A 19,631-nucleotide genomic window follows, 5' to 3' on the forward strand; every position below is an offset into this window, starting at 1 on the left:
GGCTTGAGCTGCCTGTACACGCTTCGTACCTTTGGCTCCGGTTCCGTCTCGCAATTACGCAGCTGCTAAGGTAAGTATATTGATGATAACAGTGAGTAGCGAGATAGGACGTGATGCAAACATGTGAATGCACAGCAAGCAGCTTAGGCGCGGGACATACGTACATACAAGAGGCGATGATTGCGGACGCGGCAAGCAATACAGGCGCCTCGTCTGTGTGCCGCGGCGTCTTACACGGTACACGCCGTCGCTTAGTCGTCTTATACATTTTGTATGAAATAATACGAAAGAAGAGGCGCATCACGCCCGCGACCGTTGCCTCTTGTGTATATCCCTCGTCTAAGCTACTTATGCATTTACACCTTTGGCGTTGTCCTAATACAACGCGATTAAGCGATTAACGCGAGCATGCGATGCGACCATCGAATGCTTACGTTAAATAGCTAGAACGCGAATAAGTGATCATCGCGTGAATTCTAATTAGGACACCTGTTCGAGATCAGTATGTTTGATCGCACGTTTGTAAAACTCTCGCGAACTTGCGATCATCGTCCACTCACGTTGTATTAGGACAACGGCGGCAACGCCTAATTTATACCATCGAGATGTAGGTACACATATTATATTACGTTTGTTTACTTCGTCTTAGTCACAATGCCCTAGTCCTGTGGTTTTTCAGTCTGATTTTTAATTCAAATCATTTTATGAGGTTTGTAGCCTTTAGTATTTTGCTACCATTTTATAATCATAGTTTAGAATAATAACCAGACTAATTATTATTGAAAAGAAAATAAGTATTTAACGTAAATATTAGTCTAAATTCAATACTTTCGCGCGTGTCCTAATAAATATATTGTACTCCTAGGCAGACTTACATATGAATCCTACACGAGATTACATTTTATCATGTTAAGTAACGGATTATAAGTTATCTTACAACTGTTCCTTATTTTTATTTATAGGCAATCCATCTAAACCAATCTCTGGACTAGGTATGAGAGGAGGTTTGAAACCGTATTCTATCCTCAAATTGGTAACTTTAGGCGTTCTATCAGTTCTTCTTAGTCTTTCAGTGTAATCTCTGTTCTTTTCCCATTGGTCATTGTAATTTCTTATAGGTACAGGTCCGTAATAATTGGAGTTTCCTTTATTAAGCGAATTTGCGGATATTTGTTGATTTTTATTGTGTAAACTTGCATTTGAGTATTGGTAAGATGACGCGTACTGGTTCCCCCATTTATCCGAGTAAACTGGCGTAACATTTTGTAAGTTCTTCAAAATCTGAGCATTTGCGAGCTGTATTTGATAATTCCTTTGCGATTCAGCGTGCTGTTGTGTGCTTAAATCGTTATTTTGTACGTAACTTGGTAACGGTTGCTTGTATTGTTCTTGATTGTATCTTATATAATTTGCTACATTTGCTAGAGTATCTTGGTTGATACCGTAAGTGTAAATCGTCTGTTTCTCCACTTTTTCAAACGGGTATGGAACGTCTGGCTTTTGTACGTTACTCCCGACTGGATAAGGAACTTTAACCTCAATTGGAATATGAACAGGGTACGGAACTTTTCTCTCTACAATTCTGTCAACAGGATACGGCACTCTTTTCTCTACTGGATAAGGTTTGTCCACGTATTTCGTAATAACTACTGGCTTCTCGATGATTTTTTCAACTACAGTTTTTACTGGATAGGGGACTTTTACAGGAACTTTTCTCTCGACAACTCGTTGCACTGTAACAGGATACGGAACTTTCTTCTCAACGATGCGATCTACTGGATAAGGTTTTGGAACGTGTACATGAACCGGCACTGGTATCCTTTTCTCAACGGGATAAGGAACGGGAACTTTGACTTCGTGCCGAACTGGGTAAGGAACTTGTTTCTCTACAGGATAAGGCACTGGAACTTCTTTCTCGACAATTTTCTCCACAGGGACAGGTCTTTCCACTGGGACAGCAACTGGCACAGGAGTTTCAATATGAACTGGGTATAAAACTTTCTTCTCTACAGGAACTTGGATACCGATAGGTATTCCCACAGGAGTTGGGATAGGTATAGGATGGACATATTCTTTTTCAACAACCTTTTCTATCGGGTAAGGAACGTGTACAGGACGATCGACATACACTTTATGTTCTACAGGATATGGCACTCGTACTTCTACAGGATAAGGTTGGAGTACTTCAACGGGATATGGCTTGTCCACATATTTGGTAACTTCCACAGGTTTTTCGACTATCCTTTCATAATGCACTGGAACGGGAACTGGCCTGTCTACCGGCACATGTTTGACTACCTCCACTGGTTCCGGATAAGGAACTTTCTTCTCAATAAAACGATCTACATATGTAGTCACTGGTACTTGTTTTTCAATTATTATAGGCTGAATTATATTCCTATTATTTTCTGAATTATAGTAGTTTGCATATCCATTACTGTTGCTATTTGCGTGTACCTGTACTTCTGATCGAATATTTTCGCTAGGTTCTAATGTTTCCTTTAAATCATCACCGTTATTATTTTCATAAAAATCTGAGTTTTGGTTTTCTTGATTACGATTATACTGCACATTTTTATTCGAATCAAAATTCTGCAAGTACTTTTGATATATAGATTTATATACTCCGAATGGATTTTCTTTATTATTTCTTCCTTCATCTAAATACTCGTGGTATTCGACGTCATTTATATGTGTTATCTCTACGGGTAGAGATTCCTGAATTTCTACTGTTGTTTTTTCATTTTCTGGATTTTCAACGGCTTTTTCTATAAATTCACTATCAGAAACTTCATGATCGTCAACTGTATTAAAAATCTCTGAACTGTTTGAGTTTAATAACCTCAAAGCAACTGTTATGGGTGTTAAGTAGTTTTGACTTATAGGCCTTGGAGTTATGTTAACCAAATCTTCACCTGATTTATTTTCTTCATTTTTATCCATATTATTTTCATCTAAACTGTTTCTAACGCCAACTATTTCATATCCATCTCGTATGTATGGTACCATAGTTGATACTAGATTATTAACAATTTGTTGCTTATAATTACCGTATTTAGGATCAGCAACAATTATCGGAGAGGAAAATTTATAATCGTTATTAGTTGTTTCATAAGATTGTTCTCTGAAATTATGTTTGGGATGTTCTACTCTACTATCGACTATATTTCCGAACTTTGCTGAGACAGTTATTCTGCTTCTTGGCTTAGCTTGTTTCTGTCCATTATAAACAATGTTTTTGGAATTTAACCGACGTTTAGGTTTGATATAGTCATCACCATAACCGGTAAAACCTCTTTCTGCTGCGTGATTAATTCTCAGAAGATCCTCATTTGATATAAGATCCTGAGTAGAAGCAACCAGTCTTGATATACCTTCTTCTTCAGTAAAACTTACAGGTTTAGAAGTTGTACTGTGATTAATTTCTGTAGAATAATAATATCTTTCACTCCGATCATCCGGTCGATCAATTTTATAATTGTTGGACCCTTGATTTGTCTGCTTATTATACTCTCGATCACCAAAATTACCATGAACACTAAATTCTTTATATGAAGGCTTACTAGTGCTAAAATTAATATCTTTTTGTAGATTATGTACATGTCTACCTTGCAAATTATTATTATCATTTAGATCATCGTTCGGGCAATTATGATCTTTAAACACACGCACTACTGGTCCATTCTCTTTGGTTTCAATTATTTCTTCATTATTTCCTGAAGTTTCCCTAGTATTCGATAGGGTTTCTTGTTTATTCCCTGTATTCTGTCTATCGTCTCTTGTATGTTCTCCGTTTAGTTTATAAAACGAGGGCGTTGGATCAGGGCTCTCAGCGAAATAAAAGTTATGTACAGGATTGTTAGGGATGACTTGGAAGAAATGATTTTGTACAGGATACTGTCCTCGAAGAAGGAGTAACTGTACAGGGGTACCATCTTGTAAATCGGTTTCTCGTGATGCTTGCGTTCCGTTGTTCGAGTCTTGTTGGTTGAACAATTGTGGTGGTATCTGGAATAACAAAGTAATTTGGATTTTAGAATAATTAAATGTTTACTATATCAACTGGTTCTTTAGTGGAAGATCTCTGGCGTAGCGGCACAAATAAGTTCTAGGTAATACGTATAAGGTTCTACTAGACTAGACCCATGGTTAATAGTCAATATTAATAGGCCCTCGTAAGAATTTCGCAAGATAATATTATGTACTTGATAAGTGTTATGAAAATAATGTGAAAGTGTGAATATCACACCTATATTATAAATGCAAAAGTGTGTTTGTTTGTTGGTTTGTCCTTCAATCACGCCGCAATGGAGCAACGGACTGACGTGATTTTTGGCATGTAAAGGCCTAGGGGGTGACAGAAGACTATTTTTTATCCCGGAAAATAAAAAAATTCCCACGCGATTTTTAAATTCTAAATCCACACGGATGAAGTCGTGGGCATCAGCTAGTCTATTATAAAACGATTATCATCATCATAATCAACCCATTGCCGGCTCACTACAAAGCACGGGTCTCCTCTCAGAGTAAGAAGGGTTTTGGCCATAATCTACCACGCCGGCCAAGTGCGGATTGGCACTGGTTTTGAGAACATTATGGAGAACTCTCAGGCATGCAGGTTCTTACGATTTTTTTCTTCACCGGTTAAGCAAGCGATATATTTTAATTACTTAAAACGCACATAACTCTGAAAAGTCAGACGTACGTGCCCGGGATCGAACCCCCGACCTCCGATTAAGAGGTTAGGACACCACTAGGCTTTCACAGTTTGGAACGATCAGATGACGATGGATAATACCTATAAACCAACCTGCGAAGTTAGCTGAAGAGCGCGCTCCCCCAGCGCAAAGTTGGTGGTGTGCAGGTGGTCGTGGTCACTGGTGGTGACCGCCACGGCGCCGTGGTAGCCGCTGCCGTCCGCCACGTAGCGGACGCGCTGCTCTGCCTGGAACCAAATAGAATAGGAAGGTCTTTTATTCAAATAAAATTTTATGAATAGCCTATAACAGTCCACAGCTGGACTAAATGCTTTTCCAACGGGAGGGTTTGCCCATAATCATTACGCTCGCTGGGCAGATGCGTTGGTGATCGCAGTAGATGATATGCTGCCCGTTCTCCATTATCCCTTAGGGCGTTTGTGCACTTATCCGTATTCGGTTCATATCCGTGATTGTTCGAAGTAGTCGTCATACAAATATTGACATTCGATTTGTATTTTTTTGACGGATCCGTAAAATTACGGATGAGTGCACAAACGTCCTTAGTCGCCTACCGTCCGCGGGACGAGAAGGGGTGTTGATAACCTGTATTCTAATCTTTCTTCAGCACACGGCACCAAAAGTAAGTACCTACTTTAGAATCGTCAAATACATCTACCACTACTTAGGAATGCCTTTCCAACTGAGACTAGTAATCTATTCCCCTTGCCCCTCCAACTAAGCGTAAAGCTTAGCTATAAATAGGTACGACAGTGCAACGGGTGAGGTTTGAACCGCTGACCTTTCGAATTTCCTGATTTCGGACCTGCCCTGAAAAAGACGCATTATGTGGTAATGATTCAAGCACTATAGTATACCGTTCGGTAATATAATTTTTATCATGAAGCTCTAAGAAACACTAACCTCTGGCAACTTAACAAAGTAGTGGCCCACGGTGCCCGGCCCCGCCTGTGTCATCTGCCACCCCCATTGCACGGCAGCAGTGTTCGCAGCGATCTGTAATTCAAATGGACTCAAGTAAGATATTTTTAGGGTAGGTACCTACCTTTAAAAGAAAACAGGAATCCTAAGAGCGAACGCGCACCACGGTAAATTTCCGTTCGTTTTTCGCAAGCAAAATCTGTGAACTATAGAACTATATAGAAGCGCGTGCAATGCGGTCCACGTTTCAGCATCATAGTGTGAGGACGGGAAGGTTACTGGTTAAAAACTTTCGTTTTCAGGAATTGAGGAGTTGATTTGACTCAATTTTCCCAAAAGCTACCCAACCTGCCTGTAGTTAGCAACCTCCTGGCAAAGCCGTGTCGCCAAGCGATTCCGTTACGCTGCCTGCCGTATATAAACCAAAGGGCTAAGTATATGGGTTTAATAAAAACTGCCATAAAGCGGTATGGTAGTTTTCATTATATCTTAGACTGCATCGTCACCAGCAGGTTAGATTTTAGTAAAGGGCTGAATTGATTCTGAATAAAAAAATAAGTTACAGTTTTTGCAATTCACGAAGGCGAGTGGCTCATGCTTGTGTTTAAGTCGTATCGGTATAAGTATACGTACGTACGTTACGCACACATTCAGTGTACGTTGTACACTGAATGTGTGCGTTTGCGAGCGCTTGCTCGCGACTGATTGGTCCGACATGCACGCACACTTACGCAATGCCCGTGTATCCGACGTAACCACAAGTAAAGTCCACTCGCCTTCGTGAATTGCAAGAACTGTAATAAGTACATGCCTACCTAGTAGGTACCTACTACTAACATTAATCTAAATACCCAGCAAGTGTTGCGTAAAGTATAATTTTCTTGAGATAAATCACTAGTATCTCGTATAATTAACTATGATTAAATGTTTCAATTACAGCCTATTCCAAAGCTTAATGATCAACTGAGAATTAGTTACAGATTAATGGCTATAGTGAACTGGGATGTTACGTAACAAGTAGGGTACACACGGCTGCAAATAATGATGAAGAAAAATAATTTAAGTCACTTTTCTTTTGCGAAGAAATATTGTCTATATACAGTATACTTATATTATAAAATAGAGGAGTAAAGTTTGTAAGATTGCTTGTAAGAAATAATCTCTGGAACTACCTACTGAACCGATTTCGAAAATTCTTTCACCAGTAGAAAGCTACATTACTCCGAGTGACATCAGTAACTACCCATATTATAAATGTATAAGTGTGTTTGTTGGTTGGTTTGTTGGTTTGTCCTTCAATCACGTCGCAACAGAGCAATGGATCGACGTGATTTTTTACATGGGTATAGTTAAGGACCTAAGGAGTGACATAGGTTACTTTTTACCCCGGGATATCTAATAGTTCCCACGGGATTTTTAGAAATCTAAATCCACGCGTACGAAGTCACGGGCATCAGCTAGTAGGCTATATTTTATTTTCAAAAAAATTAGAGATCCCTACAAAAATTGTAATAAGCTACCTAATTATGGGTTGGGTCATGGACCATCTGTTTAACCCATTTTGATGAAATGTGGTACGGAGATAGCTTGTATCCGTATATCGTAGGGGACGGACCAGTTTTATCCCGGAAAATCAAGAGAGTTTAAAAAACTACTAAATCCACGCAGACGAAATGTAATCACTATCCATATTATAAATACAAAAGTGTGTTTGTTAATTGGTTTGTCGTTCATATGTTTGACATGATTTTTGCATGGGTATTGTTTAAGACGTGGAGGCGACATAGGCTACTTTTTATCGCGGAAAATCAAAGAGATTTTTAAAATCCTAAATCCACGCGAATGAAGTCGCGGGCATCAGCTGGTTATTTCGTATCAACGTACAGATTTCTTTAGACCACTGTACACTCTAACGGAGACCGAGTTCCGACTATCGGACTACAAAAAGTAGGTCTACAGTTCTACACCCACCAAAACGATGTTAAATTTTCAACGCATAATTTCATTCTAAAGTTATGCTTATGACGTAACAATAATAGTTTGAATGTTAGTTTTTTAACACGATTGGTTACGACATTTCGTCTGAAGATATAAGGTACACCTACCTATTTGAATAACATGCAATAATGTGATGAAGATTATTTACGAGTCGGTAGGTAACATGCAATGTGAGTTGTGACGGCAATGTGTTTATAAAGTGTTTATCTTAGATGGAAAAGATCATATTTTGCGAAATTGGGGTTAAACGAGTACTATGTGTACAATATACTTCACATATGTGCATTAATGTTTATTCGGCTTCGACACTGTTGCGTCTTCATCCGTGATGAGTTTGCTGTTGAAATGGTGTTTTATCATGTAGTGTCTGTATGTAGTGCTATTCTTGCGGTCCTCTATAAGCATTATTACTGCTTATAGAGCAAACAAGCTTATGCTCGCGACTTCGTCCGCGTGGACTACTGTAATATGTACGAATTGACAGTTTAAACGTAGCATGTTCATATTAGCTGTAACATAAAAATGCAACTCCTCAATATAAGTAGGTTGCCTGCACATCGGATTGAAAGAGACGTGATGCAAAATTATGTCTGTTAAGTAGTTAAGCAATACGATTAAGACAATAGTATGTAAGATTTCTTTATTGGTATTGTTAGTCCATAAGTTTGGTAGATCATAAGCCGGCTCTGAGTAAACATCTTTCACGGTTACCGCATTTTATTATTACCTACGGTCTCAACATACTTCATGGCGACCCTGCCAGGATGGATTTTGGACAGGCATGTCAAAAGATGTTGCTCAGTACGTTAACGAATGCAAACAATGCAAGTTACAAAAATATGCAAACAGACAGGTTAGAGAACCTTTAGTTATAACTTCAACGGCCAATAGTGCCTTTGAGCGTGTAAGTATGGATATTATGGGTCCTTTGCCGCGAGACGACGATGACTATAGGTATATACTTACCCTGCAGTGTGACTTATCAAAATTCGTAGAAGCTTACCCGCTACAACGCAAGGACACGGAAAGCGTAGCAAAAGCCTTCGTCAATAACTTTATTCTAAGATTTGGGAAGCCACTAGAGATCATTTCTGACCAGGGGTCTGAATTTTTATCATCCACGATGAGAGAAGTATGTGAATTACTGCATATTCAAAAATTAAATTCAACATCATACCATCATGAAACAATAGGCAGTTTAGAAAATACACACAAAAATCTTGGTTCATACCTTAGAATTCAATGCGAGAAGAATAAAAACAATTGGAGTAGTTGGTTACCCTATTGGTGTTTTAGCTTCAATACTACAGTGCACACCGAAACGAAATACACACCTTTTGAATTAGTTTTTGGTAAACAATGCTCTCTACCGAATAATTTAGAGAGTGGTATCGACCCTCTGTATAACTACGATAGTTACCCGTTAGAAATGAAATTTAGGCTCCAAAAAGCACAACATGATGCCAGAGAGAATTTAATCCAAAGTAAATTACTAAGAAAACACCAGTACGACAAGAAATGTAACCCTATAACCTATAATCAAGGCAATTTAGTTTTAATTAAGAATTTTTTGGGATAGTTAGATAGCGTGTATAAAGGCCCTTACGAAGTGGTAGAAAAAGTTGCACCAAATGTAAAAATCATTAAAAATGGAAAAGAGTATTTAGTACATAAGAATAATACAAAACTGTTTAGAATTAGTGACTAAAAAAAATTGTATGTGTTAATTATAATTTGTAACATTTGTGAATCACCTTTTTTTCAATTCCAGCGTCTAAACATTTTTTTTTTCTTTTAAGGGGAGGGGTAACCGCATACATTTTCAGGGGAGTTGTAATATGTACGAATTGACAGTTTAAACGTAGCATGTTCATATTAGCTGTAACATAAAAATGCAACTCCTCAATATAAGTAGGTTGCCTGCACATCGGATTGAAAGAGAGGTGATGCAAAATTATGTCTGTTAAGTAGTTAAGCAATACGATTAAGACAATAGTATGTAAGATTTCTTTATTGGTATTGTTAGTCCATAAGTTTGGTAGATCATAAGCCGGCTCTGAGTAAACATCTTTCACGGTTACCGCATTTTATTATTACCTACGGTCTCAACATACTTCACTACACACAAACCCCTATTTCACCCCCTAGGAGTTGAATTTTCAAAAATCCTTTTTTAGCGAATGCCTAGGTCATAATAGCTATCTGCATGCCCAGCCCGATCCGTCCAGTAGTTTGAGTTGTGCGTTGATAGATCAGTCAATCAGTCAGTCACCTTTTCCTTTTATATATTTAGATAACCCAGGACCGCCAGACGCTTCTTATTTTCTGACAAAACGTTCGGGATAGAGTAGTTAAGTGTAGTTTAATTTTACTTAACGTCATATTTATCCGCGCGGCAGAAAATATTATACATCGACCTTTAGAAAGAGATAGGGGTTTCGTAGAGCGTTGTCTCTATCGTTAAGACCTACAAAACGGCACATAGGTATGAGTGACAGAGCCAACGCACTACAAAGCCGAAATCTCATTCTAAACGTCGATGTACAATATTTCTTGCCGGCTACTGTATTTATGTAAATACGTTACTCACTTTTCTTAAAATCTGAGTACCTACCTACTGATTTAATGTCTGTTTTACAGAATTTTATTAATAATCAATTTTATCAGACACTTTCCGTCTGACGCTTAAAAGCTCGCAAAGAAATAACATAAGTACTTATCGTAATTTTTTTAAAGATAATACTCAGCAAACATACGTTAAAATTAATAGGTACCTACTCAACTTTAGGAAAAGTAAGTACACCTATCTAATATTTCTAAGTCGAAAAATAGTATCAAAGAATGCTCAATCACCCTTACACATTCGTACCTACCTACTCATAACATAGGTTCAACAATACATACATACGTAGATTCGAACACTTGATTCTAGAATATAATATAATCTAAAAACAGGTTTCAAAGGTATTCCTCAGCGTCATTCGTAAAGGGCAGTGAATGCGGGAACTTTCGTATAGGCCTATCCTACGCGGTTTTTAGGGTTCGGTATCGCCAGAGAAAAAGGAACCCTTATAGGATCACTTCGTTGTCTGTTCATCTGTCGTGTCTGTCAAGACCCGTCAAGGAATCAAAACCTATAGGGTACTTCCCGTTAGTCTAGAATCATGGCGTCAGTGAATTTCTAACAGTGCGTAAGTCGAAAAAGTCTACTTTACAGGAGTGTTGTAATAAAACTGTATGAAATATTCGTTAGCAACCCCTGATGTATAATATTTTGAAAAAAGTTTAAAATGAAGTTATTGGCGAAATAAAAGACGTTTTATAAATAAAATTTCTTTAACAATTAAGGTTTTGTCATGACTTCATCGAATCGCATGCAAAAAATGACTTATAATGCATAAAATTTAACTAACCTCACAAATTTGTATGTCACTCTCATATCAAAAATACGATTTTAGTCCTTATTTTAAAGGTGAAACGTGCTTTTGACATGACAGTTGACCCGTAGAGTTAGAATGGCGCATGAGGAGTCATTTTTACGGACTATACGCACAGTTAGAACTTCACTGACGATGGGCAGGTAGCAAAAGGAAATGGAAAAATCCGAAAACCGTGAATTTGTAGTTACATCCCAAAAAAAAAAAGAGCTATTTCTTGTACGATGGCACAGAACCCTACGTGTGCGAATTCGACTCGCACTTGACAGGTTTTTTTTCTCATCGCACCACTTTTACTTTCCAAGCTATGCGATACGCTATTTCCTTTAGACTAGTTTGAAATGACTCGATATAATGTAGCTAAGCCATGTAATATGTAATCGTCATGTAATGATAATGGTTAAGGAAATGGTTCATAATATGTTATAATGTAGTTGGTTATTACCTGAGATTTGCGGTGGTTTTAAGGGTGACCGGTGACGGTACCTCAAAGGTAACAAAAAAGTATGCCTTTTGGCGTGGAGACCTTGGGGCCAGAGGCATCTCTAGCCCTTGTGGCGCCCGTGTGCAACCAGTACCCTGGCGCCCTCTAGTCTAGTAGGAGCAGGGTCAAAATGGAATACTAACAGTTATATTTTCAAACGGAAATTCGGATGCAAATGGTGCAAATTTTAATGATGATTTTAAATGATGACGGCGTCGGCCATAACACGGGCGCAGGGTCTTTGAGAGCGCCGGCATCGACGCATCTTTGGAGGTGTCGCATAAGAGGGCGCCCGGCGCCCCCTTAGACCCGGCGCCCGTGTGCGCCGCACACCCTGCACCATAGGTAAAGACGCCTCTGCTTGGGGCCGTGGGGCCCGAGGGCTCGAGTTTTTTTCAGCGAATTTCGAAAAGGGTTATCGAGTCGAGTTACCGTTGACTAAGAATTAGTTTGGCCATCCAAAGGGGTAATGCTGCCAGCATCTTAGGTACAAATGCCTCGCTGCGCTGGTCTCGATGAGAGTTTAGATTTAATTTAATTTAATTTATATATGTGTTAATCCAAAGTATAATTTATATCTTCATTCCAAATTTCAGCCAAATCTGCGTAGTACTTTTTGCATAAAAGAATAACACACATACAAACTTTCGTTTTTATAATAATAGTGTGATGTGATTATCTGAATTCTGATTTCCAGAGAGTCTACTATTGGAACCTTCTAATCTCTATAATCTGTATTGTCAAGAAAAATGGTGAAGTTAATTTGAAAAGAAAGTGAATTTATATGTTATAGCTTTTAATAACAATATTAGATTTATTGAGTCCGATTATTTATCTGGCGGACTTTTACTTTTAATTTGGTTTATATAAGACACCTTCTCATATAGGTTTTTATCACGACTTTTCGCCATGGTACTTAAGGCGAAATGGGATATCTGGGCCGCCCGAGCGCGTAGCACGCTTTTTTTTAATATTTATATTTAAAATTCTATGTGCTCTGTTATCATAAAATAATATCGTAATCCCTTAGTGTTTAAAAAGTTGAACGTAAATACCAAATTTTATTGAAATTTGTTTTATATCAATCGAATAAAACTGGTTTTAGTAAGTAGTTTGAGCTGTGCGTTGATAGATCAGTCAGTTAGTCAGTCAGCTTTTCATTTTATATACCTAATTATGTAGATTAAAGATTAATTATTATTAAGTCAACTTCAAACTGAAAGTTCGAGGGTTGCAAGCGCTTTCTGGTTTGAGAAGAAGCCCAAAACAAAACTTGAAAACTTATAACAGTTCGAATAATCTCCGTGGATGGACACATGTCATGGTAAATAATAGATACCTATAACTTCTGTGATTGTGGTGCCGGAAATCCCTTTCTCTAGGAAATGCGCGTGCACCTTACACTCACCTGTTATGTAACTTATGGTTGGTATAAACTATAAACTATAAAGTTATTCGGAAGAACGAATTCGCAGTGCTATGGTAAGTTGCAATTTACCGTTTGTACTACACTTTTAAACTGAGATATATAGAGCGCACTTATATTAATCCGAAGAAAATGTAATAAACTAGATGATGCCCGCGACTTCGTCCGCGTGGATATTTAGGTTTTTAAAAATCCCGTGGGAACTCTTTAATTTTCCGGGATAAAACGTAGCATATGTCCTTCCCCGTGATGTAAGCTAACTCTTTACCAAATTTCATCAAGATCAGTTAAACTGTTGAGCCGTGAAAAGCTAGCAGACAGACGGACAGACACACTTTCGCATTTATAATATTAGTATGGATATAAAATACATAAATCCAGGCAGAAGAAGTCGCGGGCATCATCTAGTCCATACTAATATCATAAATGCGAAAGTGTGTCTGTCTGTCTGCTAGTCTTTCACGGTCCATCCGTTCAACTGATTGTGAGAAAATTTTGTACAGAGATAGCTTGCATACCGGGGAAGGACATAGGCTACTTTTTATCCCGGAAAACCAAATAATTCCCACGGGATTTTAAAAAACTTAAATCCACGCGGACGAAGTCGCGGGCATCATCTACATAGTTACTTATAAAGAAAGGAGGCTTTTCAAACAGTAGGTCATATCATTAATAGCCAGTGTTCATAATAAAAAGATTAGAAGTTACATCACAACTGATCTACAGCTAATTATCAGAGACAATGTACCTAAACACTTCCGTTTTGCCAGAGAGCCGTTATGCTGAAAAGGCGGAAACCACTGAAATCAGCATAAGTAAGTATAGAAGTAACTAGTAGGGCGCGTGGGTGCTAGTGGAAGCTAGTCTATATATATAAAATTCAAAGTCCTGACTGACTGACATATATATCAACGCACAGCCAAAACCGCTGGTCCTAAAGACATGAAATTTGGAGGGTCTATTCTTTGTAAAGAGTAGGTATCCACTAAGAAAGGATTTTTCGAAATTCCACCCCTAAGTGGGTTAAATGGGGGATGGAAGTTTGTATGAAAGTCGGTCATTTTTCAAGTTATTTGCATGAAAATTGGTATTTGGGTTTTCGGTCACAAATGAAGAAATACGTGTTTCAGGATTTTTGGAAAATTTGCCCATAAGGGTGGTAAAATAGGGGATGAACGATTGTATGTAAAATCAACGCACAGCCTAAACTGCTGGTCCTAAAGACATGAAATTTGGAGGGTCTATTCTTTGTAAAGAGTAGGTATCATCAACTAAGAAAGGATTTTTCGAAATTCCACCCCTAAGTGGGTTAAATGGGGGATGGAAGTTTGTATGAAAGTCGGTCATATTTATAATTGTCATTATAATTAACTTGAAATTTGGAAAGTAAGTTTTTTCTTGAGGTTAGGTGTCAGCTAAGAAACGACTATGAGAAAAATCCCCCCCAGAAGGGGTGAAATGGGGATTGGAAGGTGTGTTATTCGGTGCTGTTCAGAGTGCGCGTCCTGATGTTATAATGTTTGTTTCTGAAAAAAATGCCATTTGTTTCCTGTAGGCCACGCGGACGAAGCCGCAGGCAGAAGCTAGTTCTACAATAAGTTACATCACTATTAAATTATGTTAAACCGGTTCAAATGTTTAGAAGTTTTATTGTAATCGAAACAATGTCGGACCAGAGATGGGAATGTTCAATGTTTCATGTTTTTGTTTTTATCTACGAGAACGGATGTCATTATTCATTGTAGATTTCTTACAATGGATGGATTAAGAATGACTCTGGGTCATTTGATTAGGTGACGAAAGATTTATTTATTATTTATTTTATTTGTTTTAAAAGATTTTATTTGTTTTAAAATATTTGTTTATGTATAAAGTACTTATCTTATTACACAATTCTTTAAATTAATGAATTAATTCGAACGAAAGACGAATGTGTGTATTTAAACAATAAATAATTAGTTTAAAAGCGATGATAGCTTAGATAGCGAAGGTAGGTGGCTGGTTGAGCGTTCCGGTACGATGCCGTGTAGAAACCATGGAGCCATGGGTTTAATAAAAACTGCCATACCCTTTCCAGGTTAGTCAGCTTCCATCTTAGACCCACCAGGTGAGACTGCAGTCAAGGGCTAACTTTTGTCAGAATAAGTAAATAAATAAACAGACAGACACGCATTTCCAATATTACTTAAGTAGTATGGCTATGGATGTAGTGATATGGAATATGGATAACGGGAAGGCAACAAGACCATACCGCAAATTGTTATAAGATCGGAAGTGGATTACATTATCTCCACAACCTATAATACTATCGAACACTAGATCATGTCAATTTCCCGGTGAAAGTGCCGTAAACGGCTGTACAATAGGTTTACATGCATAATACATGTCTAGAAGTACCACTGATATACGAAACCCAAGACTCTACAACCAACTAAAAAGACAGGTAAACTGTAAGATAATATGGAATGTCCTTGCGGCTTTTTTTCTAACTCATGTTAGAAACGAAAGAGCTCTCACATTTGCTATTGCAAAAATTAAACACTGTTAAACAATATTTGTTAAGTCGTTTTTTTTTTAATCTCTTTATTTTGGAGCTTAGTCACTTAGTGACTGTCGCTTCGTAAGGTAAACAATAAACAAAATCACCAAAATCTTACCCTCTAATCTTAAAATAATTTTTAACTAGCTTATATAATAACTTGGCCTGATCACTCGCAGGGAAAGAAAGAAAGGTAACACAATTAAAAATATTTAAATTAGAATCCAAAATATTACACAAACTTAACCTGAATGATTCATTCCGAACACACTCCGGCAACACATGGTATATATCTTCAATTACTCCACATGTGAAGCAATTGGGAGAATCTGTTTTTTTTATAAGGAAAGTTTACTATACAATTAACAAAATTTATGATACTTAGGATTGTTTCCGAGCAACAGCCGCACACACAAGGTAGCGTAATAGTTACATTGCTTATAAATTGTACGTCTATAGACATATTATTGTACCATTTTGCTCTTTAAAAAAGAGCAACTGCTGAGTTTCTTGCCGGATGTTCTCAGTAGAAATTTCTTTCTGGCCCGCGCGATGGTAGAGTCTATATATATATATATATATATATATATATATATATATATAATAGGAAAAGGTGACTGACTAACTGATCTATCAACGCACAGCTGAAACTACTGAACGGATCGGGCTGAAATTCGGCATGACGTACCTAGGTATCCGCTAAGAAAGGATTTTTCACAATTCAACCCCTAAAGGGGTATTTTTTGTATTTATTTATTTTATTAAAGAAGAATATTTACAGTTTACAATAAGTTTGGTGCATTCATAAACTTTAAATAAGTTTTTCCGTACACCAGTGCCGTCGACAGTTGACACGTAACACATTAATACTAAAAATAGGTAAAATAGGGATTTGAAGTTTGTATGAAAGTCTGTCAGTTTTGAAGTTAGAATCGTAAAATTGTGTATTTACATTAACTGTTGTACTTAAACATAGAAAATGTGTATCATGGTTTTTGAAAAATTTAGCCCCTAAGTAGAAAAATAAGGGGTTAGATATTTGTATGAAAGTCTGTCAGTTTAAAAAATAAAAGGGGTAAAATAGGGGTTCAAAATTTGTGTAGTCCACGCGGACGAAGTCGCGGGCATATAAGCTAGTCTTGATATATAACTGGCACAAGCTGTCCTACATGAACTGTGTATCTCTGGTTTGTATAATTGTATCAATGGTGTTGGTGCACAGAGCAATTTATAATACCTGTCAGCACATTTATCAGGCTAGTTATTATTTTGGACTGCTAATTAGCGGTTGTCTTTGTCGATCTATTTTTAGCTTCTCAAAGCCCTTGTACACATTGGGCCAGCGTTTTGGCCCATAAGCAGTTTCGGCAACAAGGAAGTTTCCTAGTTTTGGCCAAAAACACTCGTTGTCAGCGCGCGCTTCATTATGATCAACCCATCACCGGCTCACTACAGAGCAGGGGTCTCCTCTTAGAATGAGAAGGGGTTTGGCCATAGTCTAACACGCTGGCCAATTGCGGATTGGCAGACTTCACACACCTTTGAGAACATTATGGAGAACTCTCAGGTATGTATAGGCTTCCTCGCGATGTTTTCCTTGACCGATAAAACAAATGATGTGTAATTGCTTAAAACACATAACTCCAAAAAATTAGAGGCACGTGCCCGGGATCGAACCCCGACCTCCCGAATTGGAAGCGGAACGGCCCTTATTCTGCCTTTATTGTACTTAAATAATTTTGTTACTACTTAAATAATTTTGTTACTACTTAAATAATTTTGTTACTAAAATATACACAACTGCATAGTAAGTAATTTAGAGTTACTTTTTTCGATTAGCACTTCGAAATTATAATAATTGCCTAGAATGGTCGCATTAATTATAATAATTGATGGCAATAATTGCATTCGCTTTCCTTATTGCTACAATAACATAGCATATTGCAATACTGTTGCATTTGAACTGATTTTATCTACTACTTATATAAATAAACTAGCTTATGCTCGCGACTTCATCCGCGTGGCCTGCACAAATTTCAAACCCCTATTTCCCTTCCTAAAAATCCTTTCTTAGTGGATGCCTACGTCATAATAGCTATCTGCATGCCAAATTTCAGTCCGATCCGTCCAGTAGTTTGAGCTGTGCGTTGATAGATCAGTCAGTCAGTCAACTTTTCCTTTTATATTGATTTTATATAGATTTTTTAGATAGTCTAGCTTTTGACCGTCGTCCGCGATACATATGTAATTTATAGCCTATAGATACGGAGATAATGTAGCTATATCTCAGTGAAAGAATTTTTGAAATCGGCTGAGTAGTTTCGGAGATTACTTACATCTTACATCCAAACTTACAAATTTTACCTCTTCATAAGATTTAGAAGATGTAAATAATTTTAAATACATATCAAAAATTGCGTGACCGGCAGGAATCGAACCTGAATCTTCTGGGTTCTGGGTTAGAAGATGTAGATTAGTGAAGACAGTAGCTGCCAGTTTCAGAGGGCAAAGGTCTTGTTTGTGTCACTGGGCCAGCGAATATAAGTTTAGTTTAAGTAAGTAGTAACTATTATAAGTAGGTGTTATAGGCCTCATATTCTCTGGGGTCTGGTCCCGGACACTCACCTCTTTTCCGAGTTACATACTTATACACGTTTTTTGCACTGAAATATCACTTGACTTAACGGTCAAGTAAAGCATCGTGAGAAAACCTGTATGTTTGGGAGTTTTCCATATTGAACTCAAAGTTGTGTAAAATCTGTCAATCCACACTGATCAGCATGGTGGATAATAGCCGAAAAATTTTCTCATTCAGAGAGGCGATATATGCTCAGCCGTAGGCCAGCGCGGCGATCGATGGTTTGAGAAGATGATGATGAATTAATTAATGCGTGACGAGACACCGCAACACGTATCTACTTCTTAAATACAGCGGTGTATCTACGCAACGAGAAGCTTACATTGGCTCCCCAGCAACACTTCCTGAAGTCCTCGCCAACCTGAGTGGCCTACTAGGACTCCGGAGTGAGCTCGCCTGCCTGCAGACATCCAGTGGACAGTCGCACTACTAATGGTTTCACGTACAACGCACAACTACGTCTAAGTTTGAGATCTACACAGCGCACTTTGACTTTGCTCCGACTTAAGACGCTGTTAAAACGAGACAGCGCTATATCGCTGGCATAAATCTGTCTCGTTTTAACAGTATCTTAAGTCTGAGCAAAGTCAAAGTCAAGACCCAGGACAAAGAAGAACGAGATGAAGTAAATACCTACTAAGTAACTATTAGAATTAGAAAACTAAAATGGAAATGGGCCGGACATGTTTGCAGACAAAACCAAGACAGATGGGCAAAAACAGTAACAGAATGGTATCCTAGAGACGGTAAAAGATCAAGAGGGAGACAAAGAGTTAGGTGGAATGATGATTTTGTGAAAATTATGGGAGCAACATGGCAACGATTGACCCAAGATAGAGAAATGTGGAAACGACTGGAGGAGGCCTTCGTCCAAATGGGGCGTACTGAAAAATAAAAGTGGAAGAAGAATGTATATACCTAATAAAATATGAAAATTAGTAGTGATATACAGAATAGTATTGTGTACATATTAAAAAATGAAAATATATACAGTAAGAATTAAAAAATAATTAAAAAATAGTGATGACTTAAATAATAGTGATGATATATAAATATAAATGTAAATGTAAATAAGTATTATGTATAAGTTTTGTCTTTTTTGATTCTATTAAAATATGTATATACTGAATATTATAATAAAATGTAATTGCATGTAATGTTTTCAGTAAATAAAGGCTATATTATTATTATTATTATTATTATTATTATTATTAAGTAACTATTATCATGGTATTTTACTTACCGCATCGTTTTCAGATTGTACATTTTCCCATAAAATGCACGTCAGTAGCACCAGGACCCACTGGAAAATAAATAATCTGTTTACTATTTAGATTCTAAGTTACTTTTTTTTAATGATTAATTATTTTATTTTAATTTAATTAATAAACTATTAATAAACTTAAATCTAAAAAAACAACATTAAATTAAAACTAAAATATATTAAATTAAATCTAAAACCTCATCGAG

General features: G+C 37.4%; 1 protein-coding gene across 1 annotated transcript; it reads right to left on the reverse strand.

The window, feature by feature from the left end:
- Positions 1-802: 802 nt before the first annotated feature.
- On the reverse strand, positions 803-19,459 carry LOC117993996 (uncharacterized). Its single transcript, XM_034981874.2, has 4 exons — positions 19,405-19,459; positions 5,622-5,714; positions 4,811-4,945; positions 803-4,008 (listed from the first exon to the last, which is right to left on the reverse strand). Exons 2-4 carry the CDS (start codon positions 5,673-5,675, stop codon positions 934-936), a joined length of 3,264 nt encoding a protein of 1,087 aa, XP_034837765.1. The 5' UTR covers positions 5,676-5,714; positions 19,405-19,459; the 3' UTR covers positions 803-933.
- Positions 19,460-19,631: the final 172 nt, after the last annotated feature.

This window comes from Maniola hyperantus, chromosome 25 (genome assembly GCF_902806685.2).
Source record: "Maniola hyperantus chromosome 25, iAphHyp1.2, whole genome shotgun sequence".
Classification (NCBI taxonomy): domain Eukaryota; kingdom Metazoa; phylum Arthropoda; class Insecta; order Lepidoptera; family Nymphalidae; genus Maniola; species Maniola hyperantus.